General features: G+C 46.2%; 1 protein-coding gene across 4 annotated transcripts in view; it reads right to left on the bottom strand.

Annotated features, from left to right (window-relative positions):
* Nucleotides 1–15,551, bottom strand: part of LOC134354589 (calpain-9-like) — a 107,591-nt gene that overhangs the window by 69,053 nt on the left and 22,987 nt on the right. For all 4 annotated transcript variants that reach the window (XR_010019855.1, XM_063063560.1, XM_063063558.1 and 1 more), the window contains exons 4-8: nt 11,525–11,658; nt 10,422–10,590; nt 7,019–7,090; nt 5,625–5,710; nt 3,926–3,997 (exon numbers count right to left, since the gene is read on the bottom strand). Coding sequence is in view for 3 of the 4 variants with exons in the window: in XM_063063560.1 (XP_062919630.1) it covers nt 3,926–3,997; nt 5,625–5,710; nt 7,019–7,090; nt 10,422–10,590; nt 11,525–11,658 (533 nt within the window). In the remaining variant the exon portion in view is untranslated. The remainder of the gene's footprint in view (nt 1–3,925; nt 3,998–5,624; nt 5,711–7,018; nt 7,091–10,421; nt 10,591–11,524; nt 11,659–15,551) is intronic.

The raw sequence follows: 15,551 nt of genomic DNA, 5'->3' as shown, positions 1-15,551 counted from the left end.
GCAGAGAGTTGTAAACTTAGTCAGCTCCATCATGCTTAGCTTTCACAGTATCCAGGACATCCTCAAGGAGAGATCCATCATTAAGGACCCCCAAAACCCAGGGAGGAGGTACAGGAACAGCTTCTTCTCCTTTGCCATCAGATTTCTGAATGGACATTGAATCCATGAACACTACCTCCCTATTTTTTAATTTTTATTTTGCACTACTGATTTAATTTAACCATTATATCTATTTACTGTAATTCATGTTTTATTCTATTATGATGTATTGCATTGTACTGCTGGCACAAAGACAACAAATTTCACAGCATACGCCAGTGATATTAAACCTGATTCTGGTACTGAAGTGCTCTCAAGTCCCTTGATATAACAGCACGCTACAGTCTTTCACCCTTTAGATAATAATCTGATCTTCAAAGTGGATGACCTTGCATTTACCAACGTACTCCATCTGCCAGACCCTTGTACCTGGGTCAGGGCCTTGAGGAATGAAAGTGGTTTAATCTTTAAGGCAGTCCAATATTTTTACATTCTTTGAAGGTTAAGAAGGTTCAGCTTATTAAAATTCAGGATTCAAGTTTACTGATCATATGTGCATCAAAACATATGGTGAGAGAGCGCTGGTGTCACAGGAGTCGCTACACATTCCGGCCCCATCACAGCAGGCCCAAACTGTTCAGCAGACCACATAACAAATTAACTTATCTTTTCTCAAGAAGGGAGCCTTCAGCAAATGAAACAGGCTGATGCTCCTGGAGAGAGGTGAAGATGAAATGTTTGTGGTAGGAGCATACTGGTGAAAAATTCCAGCTACTTTTCCCCTCACCCAACACCTTTCCAGACTCTCACCAATCTGTGTGTTCACCAACCGCGCCCCCCCCCCGCCAGACGGACATGGAAGACCACACACTACTACTGCAAAGATGTTCTCCCCAGGATCTCAGCCAACATTCATCCCTCAACAACTGGTGTTCACAAAGACCATAAGACACAGGAGCAGAATATCGAGTCGGCTCTGCCACTTCATCATGGCTGATCCATTTTCCTTTCTCAGCCCAATCTCCTGCCTTCTCCCCGTATCTCTTCATATCCTGACTAATCAAGAGTCTATCAACCTCGGCTGTGAAGGCCAATGAGTCGGCCTTTACAGCCATCTATGGCAAAGAATTCCACAGCTTCACCACTCTCTGGATGAAGAAATTCCTCCTCATCTCCGTTCTACAACGATGCCCCTCCATTCTGAGGCTATGTCCTCTGGTGTTAGGTTCCCTTTACACATCCTTTCAACATTTGATAGGTTTCAATGAGGTCACCCCTCATGTTTCTGAATTCCAGAGCATAGAACAAAGATCATTACAGTACCTTACAGGCCCTTCGGCCCACAATTTTGTGCTGACATTGTAACCACTCTAAATCCAATCCAACCCTTCCCTCCCACATGGACCTCCATTTTTCTATCATCCATGTGCCTTTTTAAATGCCCTTAATGTATCTGTCTCTGCCACTAACCCCAGTGGGGTATTTCACACACTATTCTCTGTGTAAAAAAAACCTACCCATGATACTACCCACCACCCCATACGTTCCTCCAATCATCTTAAAATCATGTCCCATTTCCACTCTGGCTATCCATTCAATCTACGCCACTTATCATCTCGCACACTTCTATCAAGTCGCCTCCAAAAAGAGAAGAGCCCCAGTTCACTCAACCTTTCCTCATAAGTCATGTTCTCTAATCTGGACAGCATCCCGGTAAATCTCCTCTGCACCCTCTCTAAAGCTTCCACATCCTGCCTATCATGAGGTGTCCAGAACTGAACACAACATTCCAAGTGTGGTCCAACCAGGGTTTGATGGAGCTGCAACATTACCTTGCGGTTCTTCAACTCAGTCTCTTGACTGATGAAGACTAACAGACCATACACCTTCTTAGCCAACTTGTCAACTTGCATGGCAAGTTTCAGTCGCGTGTCCAACGTGGTCATGTTTCCTATATCACAACAGTAACCATGTTTCAGAACAAGCCAAACTGCCCAACATTGGTTGTGTAGCAACTAGGACATCCTGTTCTAGACAAAACTTCCATTGTCAGTCAGCACAAAGACCACATTCGCCCCCCCAGGGTCAGTGAGTGTAACCTTTGTGTACCCAAACATCAGATACAATTTGCATCTGCAGATTTTCTCTCGTTTGTCATCAGATACTATAATTTGGAAAACCTGCTTCCACACCTCCATGTGAATGATCTTGGCACTCGTATCCCCATGATCCAGGACATGCCCTCTTCTCATTGCTACCATTAGGGAGACTCAGTGTTTTAGAAACAGCTTTATCTCCCATTGCCATCAGATCTCTGAAGAGTCCATCAACCTATGAATACTAAACATCACCTCAATATTTTTGCTCTCTCTTTGCATTACTTACTTATTTTGGGTGGCAGGGTGGAGCTACATCTCCACTAAAGGAGCTGTAAGGCGCTCCTTCTCTCCGCTAGCCTGCAGGTCACCTTGGGCAAGGTGTAGCACCTACTTAGCCCCCCCGATCAGGATCACATGAAGCCATGGGATCAGGTGGCTGATGGTCATATGAGCTGCTGGTGCACGTCACAATTCCTGGTTATGTGACCACTGACGCTAGGCAGACAACCCCTGAAGAGTATTGATAATGGCTGGGGTCACCCATCTTGTAAAGACACTGCCCAGAAGGCGGCAATGGCAAACCACTTCTGTAGAAAAATTTCCCAAGAGCAATCATGGAGTTGGGAGGAGGAGAAGATGGCGATGCGACGCAGCTTGCGGTGGCCTCTCCGGTGATGAATATCTGTAATCTGTCAAGTAGGGTGCCGTGCACAATCCTGATTTGATGGAGACAGATGTGAGAGCACAGAGGAACATCTGGTGAAACTTCTGAAATGCCGCCGCTGTTGTGTGATCCGAAATCTCCGGAGGGGAAGGCCCCGAATCCTCGGCTTTGCCTGTTGCTTGGCGGCCGGGGTCGAAGCGCTCGGCAGAGATTGTGCTCGGTATCCGAGGGCTAGTCGGAGGCTCTAAGTTTTCGGACGGACTCAGAGTCGGACTGTGGTCGGGTGCTTCCAGGATGCTGCATCGGCAAGTTTGCAGCGCTGGAGGCTCACAGCAGGGGGAGCTTTCTTCCTTCTACCATCTGCATGAAATGTTGGGGCTATCGGGACTTTGAGACTTTTTTTTACCGTGCCCATGGTCTGCTGTTATCAAATTACGGTATTGCTTTGCACTGTTGTAACTATATGTTATAATTATGTGGTTTTTGTCAGTTTTAGTCTTGGTCTGTCTTGTGTTTCTGTGATACCACACCGGAGGAACATTGTATCATTTTTTAATGCATGCATTACTAAATGACAATAAACGAGGACTGAGTGTCCTCATAATCTAATCTAATGATCATGGAAAGACCAAGATCGCCCACATCATACGACACGGCACTTAATGATAATTGTAATTATAGTGTGTTTTCTGTATTGTACGATTCTGCTGCAGCACAATAATGAATTTCACAACAAACGTCAGTGATAATAAAGCTGGTTCTAATTCTGTTTTGATGGTGTCTCTAATGACTGTTATAGATTGAGGCAGTGGAGATGGAAGGTATTAAACAACACAGAATACGCCGGAAGAACTCAACAGGTCAGGCAGCATCTGTGGAAGGATTGGACGTTGATGCTCTCTAGGTTGAGGGCCTTCATCTGGACTCCATCTTGTCCTGCCTGGCCTAGTCCCTTCTCACCTACATCTGGGAATCAGGGACGCCTGGCACATGCACCACCATCTCAACAACTCTCAGTTCCCTGGCCCCCATCACTTCATTTTTAATCAGACCCTTCAGAGATCTCTTCTCGGGGTTGGAGGAACTGTTGGATAGTTAGTGGGAAATGAACAGAGGTTCTTACCAAAACTCTCCATCTTCCAAGTGTACCTTCAGGGGACGGTGTTGTTCTGAGACCTGGCTCCACTCTGCAGACCTGCAGAGAGACAGAAGTGATCTAAAATCTTCACGCTCAGAATATAATGGTGAGAGCCCCAGCATGCAGGATATCTTCAAGAAGTGATGCTTCAAAAATGTCAGCTTCCATCATTAAGCACCCCCATCACCCAGGACATGCCCTCTGCTCATTTCTACCATCAGGAAGCCTGAAGGCACACACTCAATGATTCAGGAACAGCTTCTTCCTCTATGCCATCTGATTTCTAAATGGACAATGAATCCATGAACACTACCTCACTACTTTTTAAATTTCTATTTTTGCGCTACTTACTTAATTTAACTTTAAAATGTATACTTCTTACTGTAATTTACAATTTTTATTACTCTGCTGCATAACAATAAATCTCACGAGATATGCCGGTGATATTAAACCTGATTCTGATCCTGCGAGCACATTGAAAATGCAGGGAGCGCCACCTGGAACGCTCAGTGATCCCGTGTGGCAACTAGAAAACGGGAAGTGGAAGCGTTGTGGAGAGGAGGAGAATGGTATACCTCACACTACACTAGCACCTAGATATTCCCCACCCAGAGATTGAAACAACGCATAAAACCTTGGCGTGGAAATCCAGGGTAACGCACGGTAAGATCTTACCACTTCCGGTAAGATGGCGATGCGCATGGTGACAGTGGCCTCTCTGGCTCCAAAGGTAGGTATAATTGTTCGTCCGTGACGTCTTTTTTTCTGCAAATTAGTACATCTGGTCTACCCCACTAGCAAGCTGATCAATAGGGGAGGAGCAGGACTACAGGAAAGACACAAATAAGGTTGAAAGAGTACAGAGAAAATTGACAAGGATGTTGCCAGGTCTGGAGGACTTGAGTTATATGGGAAGTTTGAATAGGTTGGGACTGTATCCTTTAGCACATGGAAGGCTGAGAGGAGATTTGATATAGGTATACAGAATTATGAGGGATATAGATAGGCTTTTTACATTGAGGTTGGGTAGAACTACAAGTAGGTGTCATGGGTTAAGGGTGAAAGGTGAATAGTTTAAGGGGAACATGAGAGGCAACTTCTTCACTCACAGGACCGTGAGAGTGTGCTCCATGCGAGCTCAATTTCAACATTTAAGAGAAGTTTGGATAGGTACATGGATGGGAGGGATATGGAAGGCTATGGTCCCGGTGCAGGTTGATGGGACTAGGCATTTTAAACGGTTCAGCATGGACTAGATGGGCCAAATGGCCTGTTTCTATGCTGTACTTTTCTGTGATTTGTTACAGATCATATTGCCGTCTACAACAGGAGTCGGCGTGTGGAGGCGGAGTACATATCCCTCAAATCCAGGTACCTATCCAAACTTCTCTTAAGCATTGAAATCGAGCTCAAGCTCACCTGGCACACTTGTGCTGTCAGCTCGGTCCACATTCTCACCACCCTCTGAGTGAAGAAGTTTCCCCTTAACATTTTCATCTTTCACCGTTAACCCATGCCCTCTGGTTGCAGTCCCACCCAACCTCAGTGGAAAAATGTATGGTGGAACGACAATTAAATTTGAACTTGAACATGCCTGATGAACTCAGTAGGTCAAAGAGCATCTATGCAGAGGAATAAGAATTTAGGGGTGAAATCCTCTGACCAGATCTCCCTCTCCCCTTACCCATCGCTCCAGGCACCGCTCCACTCCCCTCTCCCCCACGGGTTGCGAACTCGCACCAACTCCACTCCGCTTGTCTTGAGTTGAACCTGGGAAATCCACAAAAATAAAAGTGATCACCAAGACTCTGGACACCTCACACACTTTCAACAGGCCAAGAGCAGGCAAATCTCGAAATTGGCACTGACTAAAGAACAGGCACTTCCACTTTAGGAAGCACGTGGGAGACCTCGGTGAGGGATAAATTCAGTGGGGAGGAAGCGAAGCATCTCTGCCCCATACGCCGACTGTTTATTCCTTTCCCCGTATGCTGCCTGACCTGCTGAGCTCCACTAGCATTTTGTGCGTGTTACCCTTCTCCTGTCAGTAGAAACAGTTGTGCCAGACTTTGTAGCTAAACTACACGTGAAGGCCAGGAGCTGGACTTGGTTGTCAGAGGCCATTTCACATGAATGCCATTGGGAGTGGGAGTTTGTCCCCATTACTAAGACTAAGGAGCTGGTGGTAAACCTGAGGAGGGCTAAGGCACCGGTGACCCCTGTTTCCATCCAGGGGGTCAGTGTGGACATGGTGGAGGATCACAAATACCTGGGGATACAAATTGACAATAAACTGGACTGGTCAAAGAACACTGAAGCTGTCTACAAGAAGGGTCAGAGCCGACTCTATTTCCTGAGGAGACTGAGGTCCTTTAACATCTGCCGGACGATGCTGAGGATGTTCTATGAGTCTGTGGTGGCCAGTGCGATCATGTTTGCTGTTGTGTGCTGGGGCAGCAGGCTGAGGGTAGCAGACATCAACAGAATCAACAAACTCTTTCGTAAGGCCAGTGATGTGGTGAGGATGGAACTGGACTCTCTGACGGTGGTGTCTGAAAAGAGGATGCTGTCCAAGTTGCATGCCATCTTGGACAATGTCTCCCATCCACTACATAATGTACTGGTTGGGCACAGGAGTACATTCAGCCAGAGACTCATTCCACCGAGATGCAACACGGAGCGTCATAGGAAGTCATTCCTGCCTGTGGCCATCAAACCTTACAACTCCTCCCTTGGAGGGTCAGACACCCTGAGCCAATAGGCTGGTCCTGGACTTATTTCCTGGCATAATTTACATATTAGTATTTAATTATTTATGGTGCAACTGTAATGAAAACCAATTTCCCCCGGGATCAATAAAGTATGACTATGACTATTACCCACGCCCCTTTCTAAGGCTATGACAACCTGAAGGAAGCACAGTGAGAGGAAGAGTTATTTCACAGGATGTCTGGCTGAGCTGGAGGTTTACCGAGGCTCTGAGAAGGTCACCTATCATTCCATCAGCCAGCAGTACAAACTGCAGAGAAACCCGAGAGGGGTCACACACCACTGCTTCACATAACAGCCATAGCTCACCTTGTCAACACCAGTCACGGAGTACGCATGTCCAGTTACAATGCCTTGTTCACCTAATACTCCCACTGGACCCTGTGCAGAGAACAAGGAGGATTACATGTTACTTATCGGATTATAATACTCTTGTAAATTTTTAAAATACTTTACACTTGTATTCCTCGAAGCTCATCCCGAGGTTGCTGGCACTGAAGAGTTGTCTATTTCACCAAATCCAGAATCAAAATCAGGAATAGGTTTACAACAACTGAAAATACACTGTAAAATTTATTGTTTTGTGGCAGGACTACAGTTCAATCACAAAAAAACTACACTATCAGATGTAGTAAGAAATATTAATAAATAACAAACACAAGAAAATCTGCAGTTTTTTTTGGCCTAAGTTTATTTATTTAGAGATACAGCATGGAACAGGCCCCTCCGGCCCAACGAGCTCACGTCACCCAATTCCATCCATGTGACAATAGACAATAGGTGCAGGAGTAGGCCATTCGGCCCTTCGACCCAGCACCGCCATTCACTGTGATCATGGCTGATCATCCACAATCAGTACCCTGTTCTCGCCTTCTCCCCACATCCCTTGACTCTGCTATCTTTAAGAGCTCTATCTAATTCTTTCTTGAAAGCATCCAGAGAATCGGCCTCCACTGCCCTCTGAGGCAGAGCATTCCACAGATCCACAACCCTCTGTGTGAAAAAGTTTTTCCTCAACTCCGTTCTAAACGGTCTACCCCTTATTCTTAAACTGTGGCCTCTGGTTCTGGACTCCCCCAACATCGGGAACATGTTTCCTGCCTCTAGCGTGTCCAATCTCTTAATAATCTTGTGTGTTTCAATGAGATCCTCTCTCATCCTTCTAAATTCCAGTGTATACAAGCCCAGTCGCTCCAATCTTCCAATATATGACATTCCCGCCATCCCTGGAATTAACCCAGTGAACCTACGCTGCACTCCCTCCATAGCAAGAATGTCCTTCCTCAAATTTGGTGACCAAAACTGCACACCATACTCCAGATGACCCATTAACCTATTAACCGGTACATCTCGGGAATGTGGGAAGAACCCAGAGCATCCAGGGGAAATCCATGCAGTCACCAGGAGAACATAGAAACTCCTCACAAACAGCAGTGAGAATTGAAACTGGGTCACTGGTACTGTAAAGCATTACGCTAACTGCCAGTGTTGCTATCAAATTTGCAAATAACACTTACCCTTGTAGTGAGTTCTAGGTGCCAATCTGTCCCCCCATCTTTCTCGCACTCCCTCCTCCCCCACACTATCGAGTCCACTCCTGTCCATTAATATTATTGTCATCCTTTCTAATGACAATGGGTCAATGGTTCCATTTAATATCAGAGAATGTACACAGTATACAACCTGACAGTCTTACTCTTCACAGACATCCTCAAAATAGAAGATAAAACTCCAAAGAATGAATGGTAACGCAGACTACTGTGCCAATATTCTACCCGAGAAGCAGCCCGGAGACGCTGGAAACCTAAAGCAACACACAAAAAATGCTGGAGGAACTCAGCAGCTCAAGTACCGGCTACGGAAAGAAGTAAACAGTTGTCGTTTCAGGACTGAAGAAGGGTCTCAGCAGAAACACTGACAGCTTACTCTTTTCCACAGATGATGCCTGACCTGCTGAGTTACTCCAGCATTTTGTGTGTGTTGCTATTGATAAGTAGGTAATGCAAAAAGACAACAAAAATAGTGAAGTAGTGTTCATGGGTTCATGAACTGTTCAGAAATCTGATGGACAAGAGGTAGAAGCTGTTTCTGAAATGTTGAGTGTGTGTCTTCAGGCTCACAGGAAGTCAGATGAATGAGTGGTGACCTCATTGAAACCTACTGAATGGTGAAAAGCCTCAACAAACAGAGTGAATGTGGACAGGATGTTTCCTGTGGTGGGAGAGTCTAAGACCAGAGGGCACAGCCTCAGAGTAGAGACTTGTCCTTTTAGAAAGGGGATGAGGAGGAATTTCTTTAGCCAGAGAGTGGTGAATCTGTGGAATTCGTTGGCACAGACAGCTGTGGAGGCCAAGTCTGTATGTATACTTAAGGCAGCGGTTGACAGATTCTTGATTGGTCAGGGCATGAAGGGATGTGGGGAGAAGGCAAGAGATTGGAGCCGAGAGGAAAAATGATGGAGGAGACTCAATGGGCCAAATGGCTTCATTCTGCTCCCATGTCTTATGGTCTTATCAACTCTGTCATTTCTTATTGGCTAAGTATTAGCACAGTACCCGTGTGATGTAATTGTTTTAATTATGCAGCCTATTCACTAGTCGCCTCTACTTCCTGAGGTGACTGAGGTCCTTTAGAGTATGCAGGCCCCTCCTTCACATGTTCTACCAGTCTGTTGTCGCCACTACAATCTTCTAAGCGGTGGTGTGCTGGGGCAATGGCATCAATATGGGTGACAGCAACAGGGTCAATAAATTGATTAGAAAGGCTGGCTCTGTTATAGGAGCCAAACTGGACACATTGGAGGCTGTGGTAGAACAAAGGACCCTACGGAAAATCCTGACAATTTTGGACAATGTTTCTCACTCTCTGTATGCCACCTTGGCTGAGCTGATGAACAATTCCAGTAATAGTCTAAGATAACCGTGCTGCTCCAAAGAGTGCTAAACGAGGTCATTCTTACCCTCAGCCATTAGGGTCTATAATGAGTCAACCTGTAGCCGGGGAAGTGATGACCCCTCCTGTTAGACTGTTTGTGGTAACTTTTTTTTATTCTTTCTAGTTCTCTTCTAATATTTATAGCTGTGCACTTGTAATGCTACAGTGACACTGTAATTTCCTTTGGGATCAATAAAGTGCCTATCTAGTTTATCTCTATCTAAGGAATATCTTATCTATAAAAGTGACGGATTTTCAGAGGCACCGTCTTGGTTTCTTTATTCCCTTGTCCCCTCAGAGCATAGTTTCTCAGCTCTTTATTTAGTTTACTCGGTACTTGTGTGGGCATGTGGCCAAGTGGTTAAGGCATTGGACTAGCGACCTGAAGGTCGTGAGTTCGAACCCCAGCCAAGGCAGCGTGTTGTGTCCTTGAGCAAGGCACTTAATCACACATTGCTCTGCGACGACACCGGTGCCAAGCTGTATGGGTCCTAATGCCCTTCCCTTGGACAACATTGGTGTCATGGAGAGGGGAGATTTGCAGCATGGGCAACTGCTGGTCTTCCATACAACCTTGCCCAGGCCTGCGCCCTGGAGAGTGAAGACTTTTCAGGTGCAGATCCATGGTCTCGCAAGACTCCCTGGAATCTTGGAATTAACACTGCTCACTATTCCTGACTCCCGGAAGGACCCCAAGGCTCAGAAAATAAACAGAGATCCAACAGCACCCTCCAGATGAAAACACGGCTATTATTTCCTGAATGCCGTTTCTATTTACCGGCTTTGCACAGCAAACTATGGAGCCTTTGTCCAGGAGTTTCTTCAAGAATTTCCAAAGGTCCTTGGGCATCTCGTCAATCTGAAGGGATTCAGGGGCTCCACCAGTGAGATCGACCATGGCTTCCAGAGGGTAACCGATGTACAGCGACTCATAGCACCCCTTCAGCCTGTGCAATGAGAGAATGGAAGGCCTTGGTTAACTGGGACACAGCCCAAAGCACCAACCACCCAACGTCCACTGCCTTGGTCCCACCGCTATGCCAAACACTCCAGCTCCAACAAAACCGGGGGGGGGGGGGGAATCTGTGAAATTCATTGTCACAGATGGGTGTGGAGGCCATATATATATATCTATATATGTGGTCTTAGGTATATATATATCTATATATGTGGTCTTAGGCATATATATGTGTTCTTAGGCACAGATAGATAGATAGATATATAGCGCTCGGGTGCCCAAGACTTTTGCACGGTACTGTAGTAATTTTAATTATTGCAGTGTGCTGCTGTTGCAAAAGAAAAAGTAAAATTCATACATATGTGAGTGATGACAAACCTGATTCTGTATGGGTCTCTATTATAGACTGAGAGTGGGAAGGGGGCAGAGGGGAGGGAGCAGGAAACACCAGAGAGACATTCTGTAATGATCAATAAACCAATTGTTTGCAAGTAAATGACCTTGCCTGGTGCCTCAGGGCTGGGTGTGTCTGCACCCACACCACCACCACACCCCCCCCCGACCCCCGTGGTGCTCCACCCTTGCCATTCCCAACACCCTTTGCTCCTGCTAGATTTATAAACTCGCTCTCTTCCCCACGTTGACACATATAGTACTGTGCAGAAGTCTTAGGCGCTCTGTGTGTGTGTGTGTGTGTGTGTGTGTGTGTGCACGCGCGTGTTTTATTTAATATAGACACACACAGGTTGGTTGGCTCTTAATTAGGATGTCTAAGGTTATGGGGAGAAGGCAAAATAGACACAATAGGTTGATTGGCCTGAATCTACTCCTATGTCTAAGGGTCTTATGTCTGGTAACTCAAGCTACTCACAGACCGTTACTGTGGACGCTCAGTCACGGTGAAACACTCAGCAGGTCCTTACTTGGCATAGGCCTTCTCCAGGAGAGGGCTCCAGAACTCATTGTTGTTCCTGGAGTAGAGAAATGCCAGCTTGTTGTCAATGGTGGGCAATCGGTCATCAACTATCACTTCGACCCACTGCCCATACTGCCAGAACTTGTGGAAATAAAAGGCAATATCAAACGTTAGATTATCAGCAGCAAACCAGGGCAATTTTCTCTTCAAACAACTCAGCAGCGTTAACCTAAATCAATACACACAAAATACTGAAGGAACTCAGCAGGTCAGGCAGCATCTATGGTGGGGAATAAACAACTCGCGTTTTGGGCTGAGAGCCTTCGTAGGGACGGGAAAGGAAGTTGGGGGGGGGGTGGGGAGACATAAGCCAAACTTTTGTGTCTGGGACGGAACTCCAACCCACAACCTCCTGGAAAAGATAGCAACAAGAATAGACCACTTGGCCCCTCAAACCAACCCCACAATTCAATGTGATCACAGATGATCTGCCCCAGGCCTCACCTCCTGTTCTGTCCTTCAGGCGATTGATTTAAGTTTGTTTTTTTTTTAAATCATATAATTAAGCACGTTCAGCTTTTATTTTGAAATGAGCAGTTTCAGATCTGTATTAGGTCACTTCCGGTGCAGTCAGGAAGTAGTGAGTAGGAAGGCACATTGGCTGGTAAAATGCCAGAGATTTATGTTAGGAGCAAAAGTAGTTACTATCTAAAGCCATCCTATTATTTCCCTAACAAAAGCATTGCTTGTAAGTCGATGTTATATTGTTTAGAAATAAATCAGAAGGTATCAATAATATTTTGCTGAAATAGAATGTTAATTTTGAGTTCTTTTAGGCACTCACCTAGATGCAAATGACTTACACAAGTATTTACCTGCAGTATTTACTTGTCAGAATCTTATAATATTCACCTGCAGAAAACTTGGCTAAGTCATTACTTATCTGTGTACATTTATCTGTGTGAAAGGAACAACGCAGTGATTACACTGTATTTTGTTGTTTTGCAGTTTCACTCCCTGCTCACTGTAGCCGGAAGGTGGTGTGGTGGCATCAGCCCCAGACTCCAAGGCAAGTAGATCTGGGTTCAAATCCGGCCGGCTCCTTGCACAGTTTCCATCCGGGCTAGGTTCAGCGTCGAGCTAACAACCCAGCTTCATAAAAAAAGATAAAACGTTAAGGAAACGGCAAGATGGCCAGCTGATGTGCCACAAGGTGTGGAGAGGGATAACAAACCAAGGAGCTAGGAGGCCGTACCCAGACTCTGTTATTTTTGAATGGAGTTTGGCTGACAGTCTAGTTGATATTACAACACAGTACAATTCCTCTTCTCTGCCAATTCAACTCAATTCTCTGATGTTTCAAAAGTTTACTTTCTTCCCCTTTCAAATCAAGGCAAGTTTACCGTCATTTAACTATATACATGTATATCGTCAAACGAGACCACTCCAAACCAAGGTGTAGTGCAAGTTAGGAAAGCAAGGATAAAAATTTACAGATGAATTATGCATAAATAAACAAAGTAAAGTGCATAAATTAACTTGCAAGCATCAGGAATTCTGCAGATGCTGGAATTTCAAGCAACATACATAAAAAATTGCTGGTGAACACAGCAGGCCAGGCAGCATCTCTAGGAAGAGGTACAGTCGACGTTTCGGGCCGAGACCCTTCGTCAGGACTAACTGAAAGAAGAGTTAGTAAGAGTTTGAAAGTTGGAGGGGGAGGGGGAGATCCAAAATGATAGGAGAAGACAGGAGGGGGAGGGATGGAGCCAAGAGCTGGACAGTTGATGGGCAAAAGGGATATGAGAGGATCATGGGACAGGAGGCTCAGGGAGAAAGAAAGGTGGGGGAGGAACCCAGAGGATGGGCAAGGGGTATAGTGAGAGGGACAGAGGGAGAAAGAGGAGAGTGAGAGAAAGAATGTGTGTATAAAAATAAATAACGGATGGGGTACGAGGGGGAGGTGGGGCATTAGCAGAAGTTTGAGAAGTCAATGTTCATGCCATCAGGTTGGAGGCTATCCAGACGGAATATAAGGTGTTGTTCCTCCAACCTGAGTGTGGCTTCATCGTTACAGTAGAGGAGGCCATGGATAGACATATCAGAATGGGAATGGGACGTGGAATTAAAATGTGTGGCCACTGGGAGATCCTGCTTTCTCTGGCGGACAGAGCGTAGGTGTTCAGCAAAATGATCTCCCAGTCTGCGTCGGGTCTTGCCAATATATAAAAGGCCACATCGGGAGCACCGGATGCAGTATATCACCCCAGCCGACTCACAGGTGAAGTGTCGCCTCACCTGGAAGGACTGTTTGGGGCCCTGAATGGTAGTAAGGGAGGAAGTGTAAGGGTATGTGTAGCACTTGTTCCGCTTACAAGGATAAGCGCCAGGAGGGAGATCAGTGGGGAGGGATGGGGGGGAATGACTGGGCAAGGGAGTCACGTAGGGAGCGATCCCTGCGGAAAGCAGAGGAGGGGGGAGGGAAAGATGTGCTTAGCGGTGGGATCCCGTTGGAGGTGGCGGAAGTTACGGAGAATTATATGTTGGACCCGGAGGCTGGTGGGGTGGTAGGTGAGGACAAGGGGAACCCTATTCCTAGTGGGGTGGCGGGAGGGTGGAGTGAGAGCAGATGTGCATGAAATGGGGGAGATGCGTTTGACAGCAGAGTTGATGGTAGAGAAAGGGAAGCCGCTTTCTTCAAAAAAGGAAGACACCTCCCTCGTCCTGGAATGAAAAGCCTCATCCTGACAGCAGATGTGGCGGAGACGGAGGAATTGAAAGAAGGGGATGGCATTTTTATAAGAGACAGCTCGTTGACTTCATTAACTTTGCCTCCAACTTTCACCCTGCCCTCAAGTTTACCTGGTCCATTTCTGACACCTCCCTCCCCTTTCTGTCTCTATCTCTGGAGACAGCTTATCTACTGATGTCTAATATAAGCCTACTGACTCTTACAGCTATCTGGACTATTCCTCTTCTCACCCTGTCCCTAGGCCTCCTGTCCCATGATCCTCTCATATCCCTTTTGCCAATCACCTGTCCAGCTCTTGGCTCCATCCCTCCCCCTCCTGTCTTCTCCTATCATTTCGGATCTCCCCCTCCCCCTCCCACTTTCAAATCTCTTACTAGCTCTTCTTTCAGTTAGTCCTGACGAAGGGTCTCGGCCCAAAACGTCAACAGTACCTCTTCCTAGAGATGCTGCCTGGCCTGGTTCACCAGCGACTTTTATGTGTGTTGCATAAATTAACTATTGTCAGGTACAGAATAGATTATCGGGTGAGGCCACCCTCAGGGTGGAGGAGCAAGACTTTATATTCCATCTGGGTAGCCTCCAACCTGATGGCATGAATATCAATTTTTCCTTCCAGTGAACCAAGTTACTCCCCCCACCATCTTCCCCTCCTCCTCTGTTCCCCACTCTGCCCTCTTGCCTCTTCTCACCTGCCCATCACGTCCCCCTAGGTTACCTCCTCCTTCCTTTTCCCCTATGCTCCACTCTTCTCTCCTATCCGATTCCTCCTCCTCCACCCTTTACCTTTCCCACCCACCTGGCTTCACCTATCACCTTCCAGCTATCCTCCTTCCCCTCTCCAGCTTTTTATTCTGCCGTCTCCCCCCCCCCCTTCCTTCTCAGTGCTGAAGGAGGGTCTCAGCCCGAAATGTTCACTGTTATTCATTCCCATCGATGCTGCCTGACCTGCTGAGTTCCTCCAGCATTTTGTGTGTGTATGCTTCTTCTTTCTGTTATAGTTTTGACTTTTGTATTGACAAAGTACTTGTATTTGGTATGATCTGACCCTGGACGGCATGTAAAAAGTACTCTTCACTGTACCTTGGTACACATGACAAAAACAAGCCAATTACGAATCACTGGTGGCCACTGTTTCTTTCTCTTTTTTTAAAAATTGAGACCATTCCAGCCACACCACCCAGCGATCCCCCAAAGTTAACCCTGGCCGAATCACAGGACAATTTATAATGACCAATTAACCTACCAATTGGTGTACTTGAAGGAAACCCACATGATTGCAGGG

The sequence above is a fragment of the Mobula hypostoma genome, chromosome 12, assembly GCF_963921235.1.
Source record: "Mobula hypostoma chromosome 12, sMobHyp1.1, whole genome shotgun sequence".
In the NCBI taxonomy this organism is placed as follows: Eukaryota; Metazoa; Chordata; class Chondrichthyes; order Myliobatiformes; family Myliobatidae; genus Mobula; species Mobula hypostoma.
Note: the sequence above shows the minus strand (reverse complement) of the source record. Positions and strands in the feature narration are given on the sequence as shown.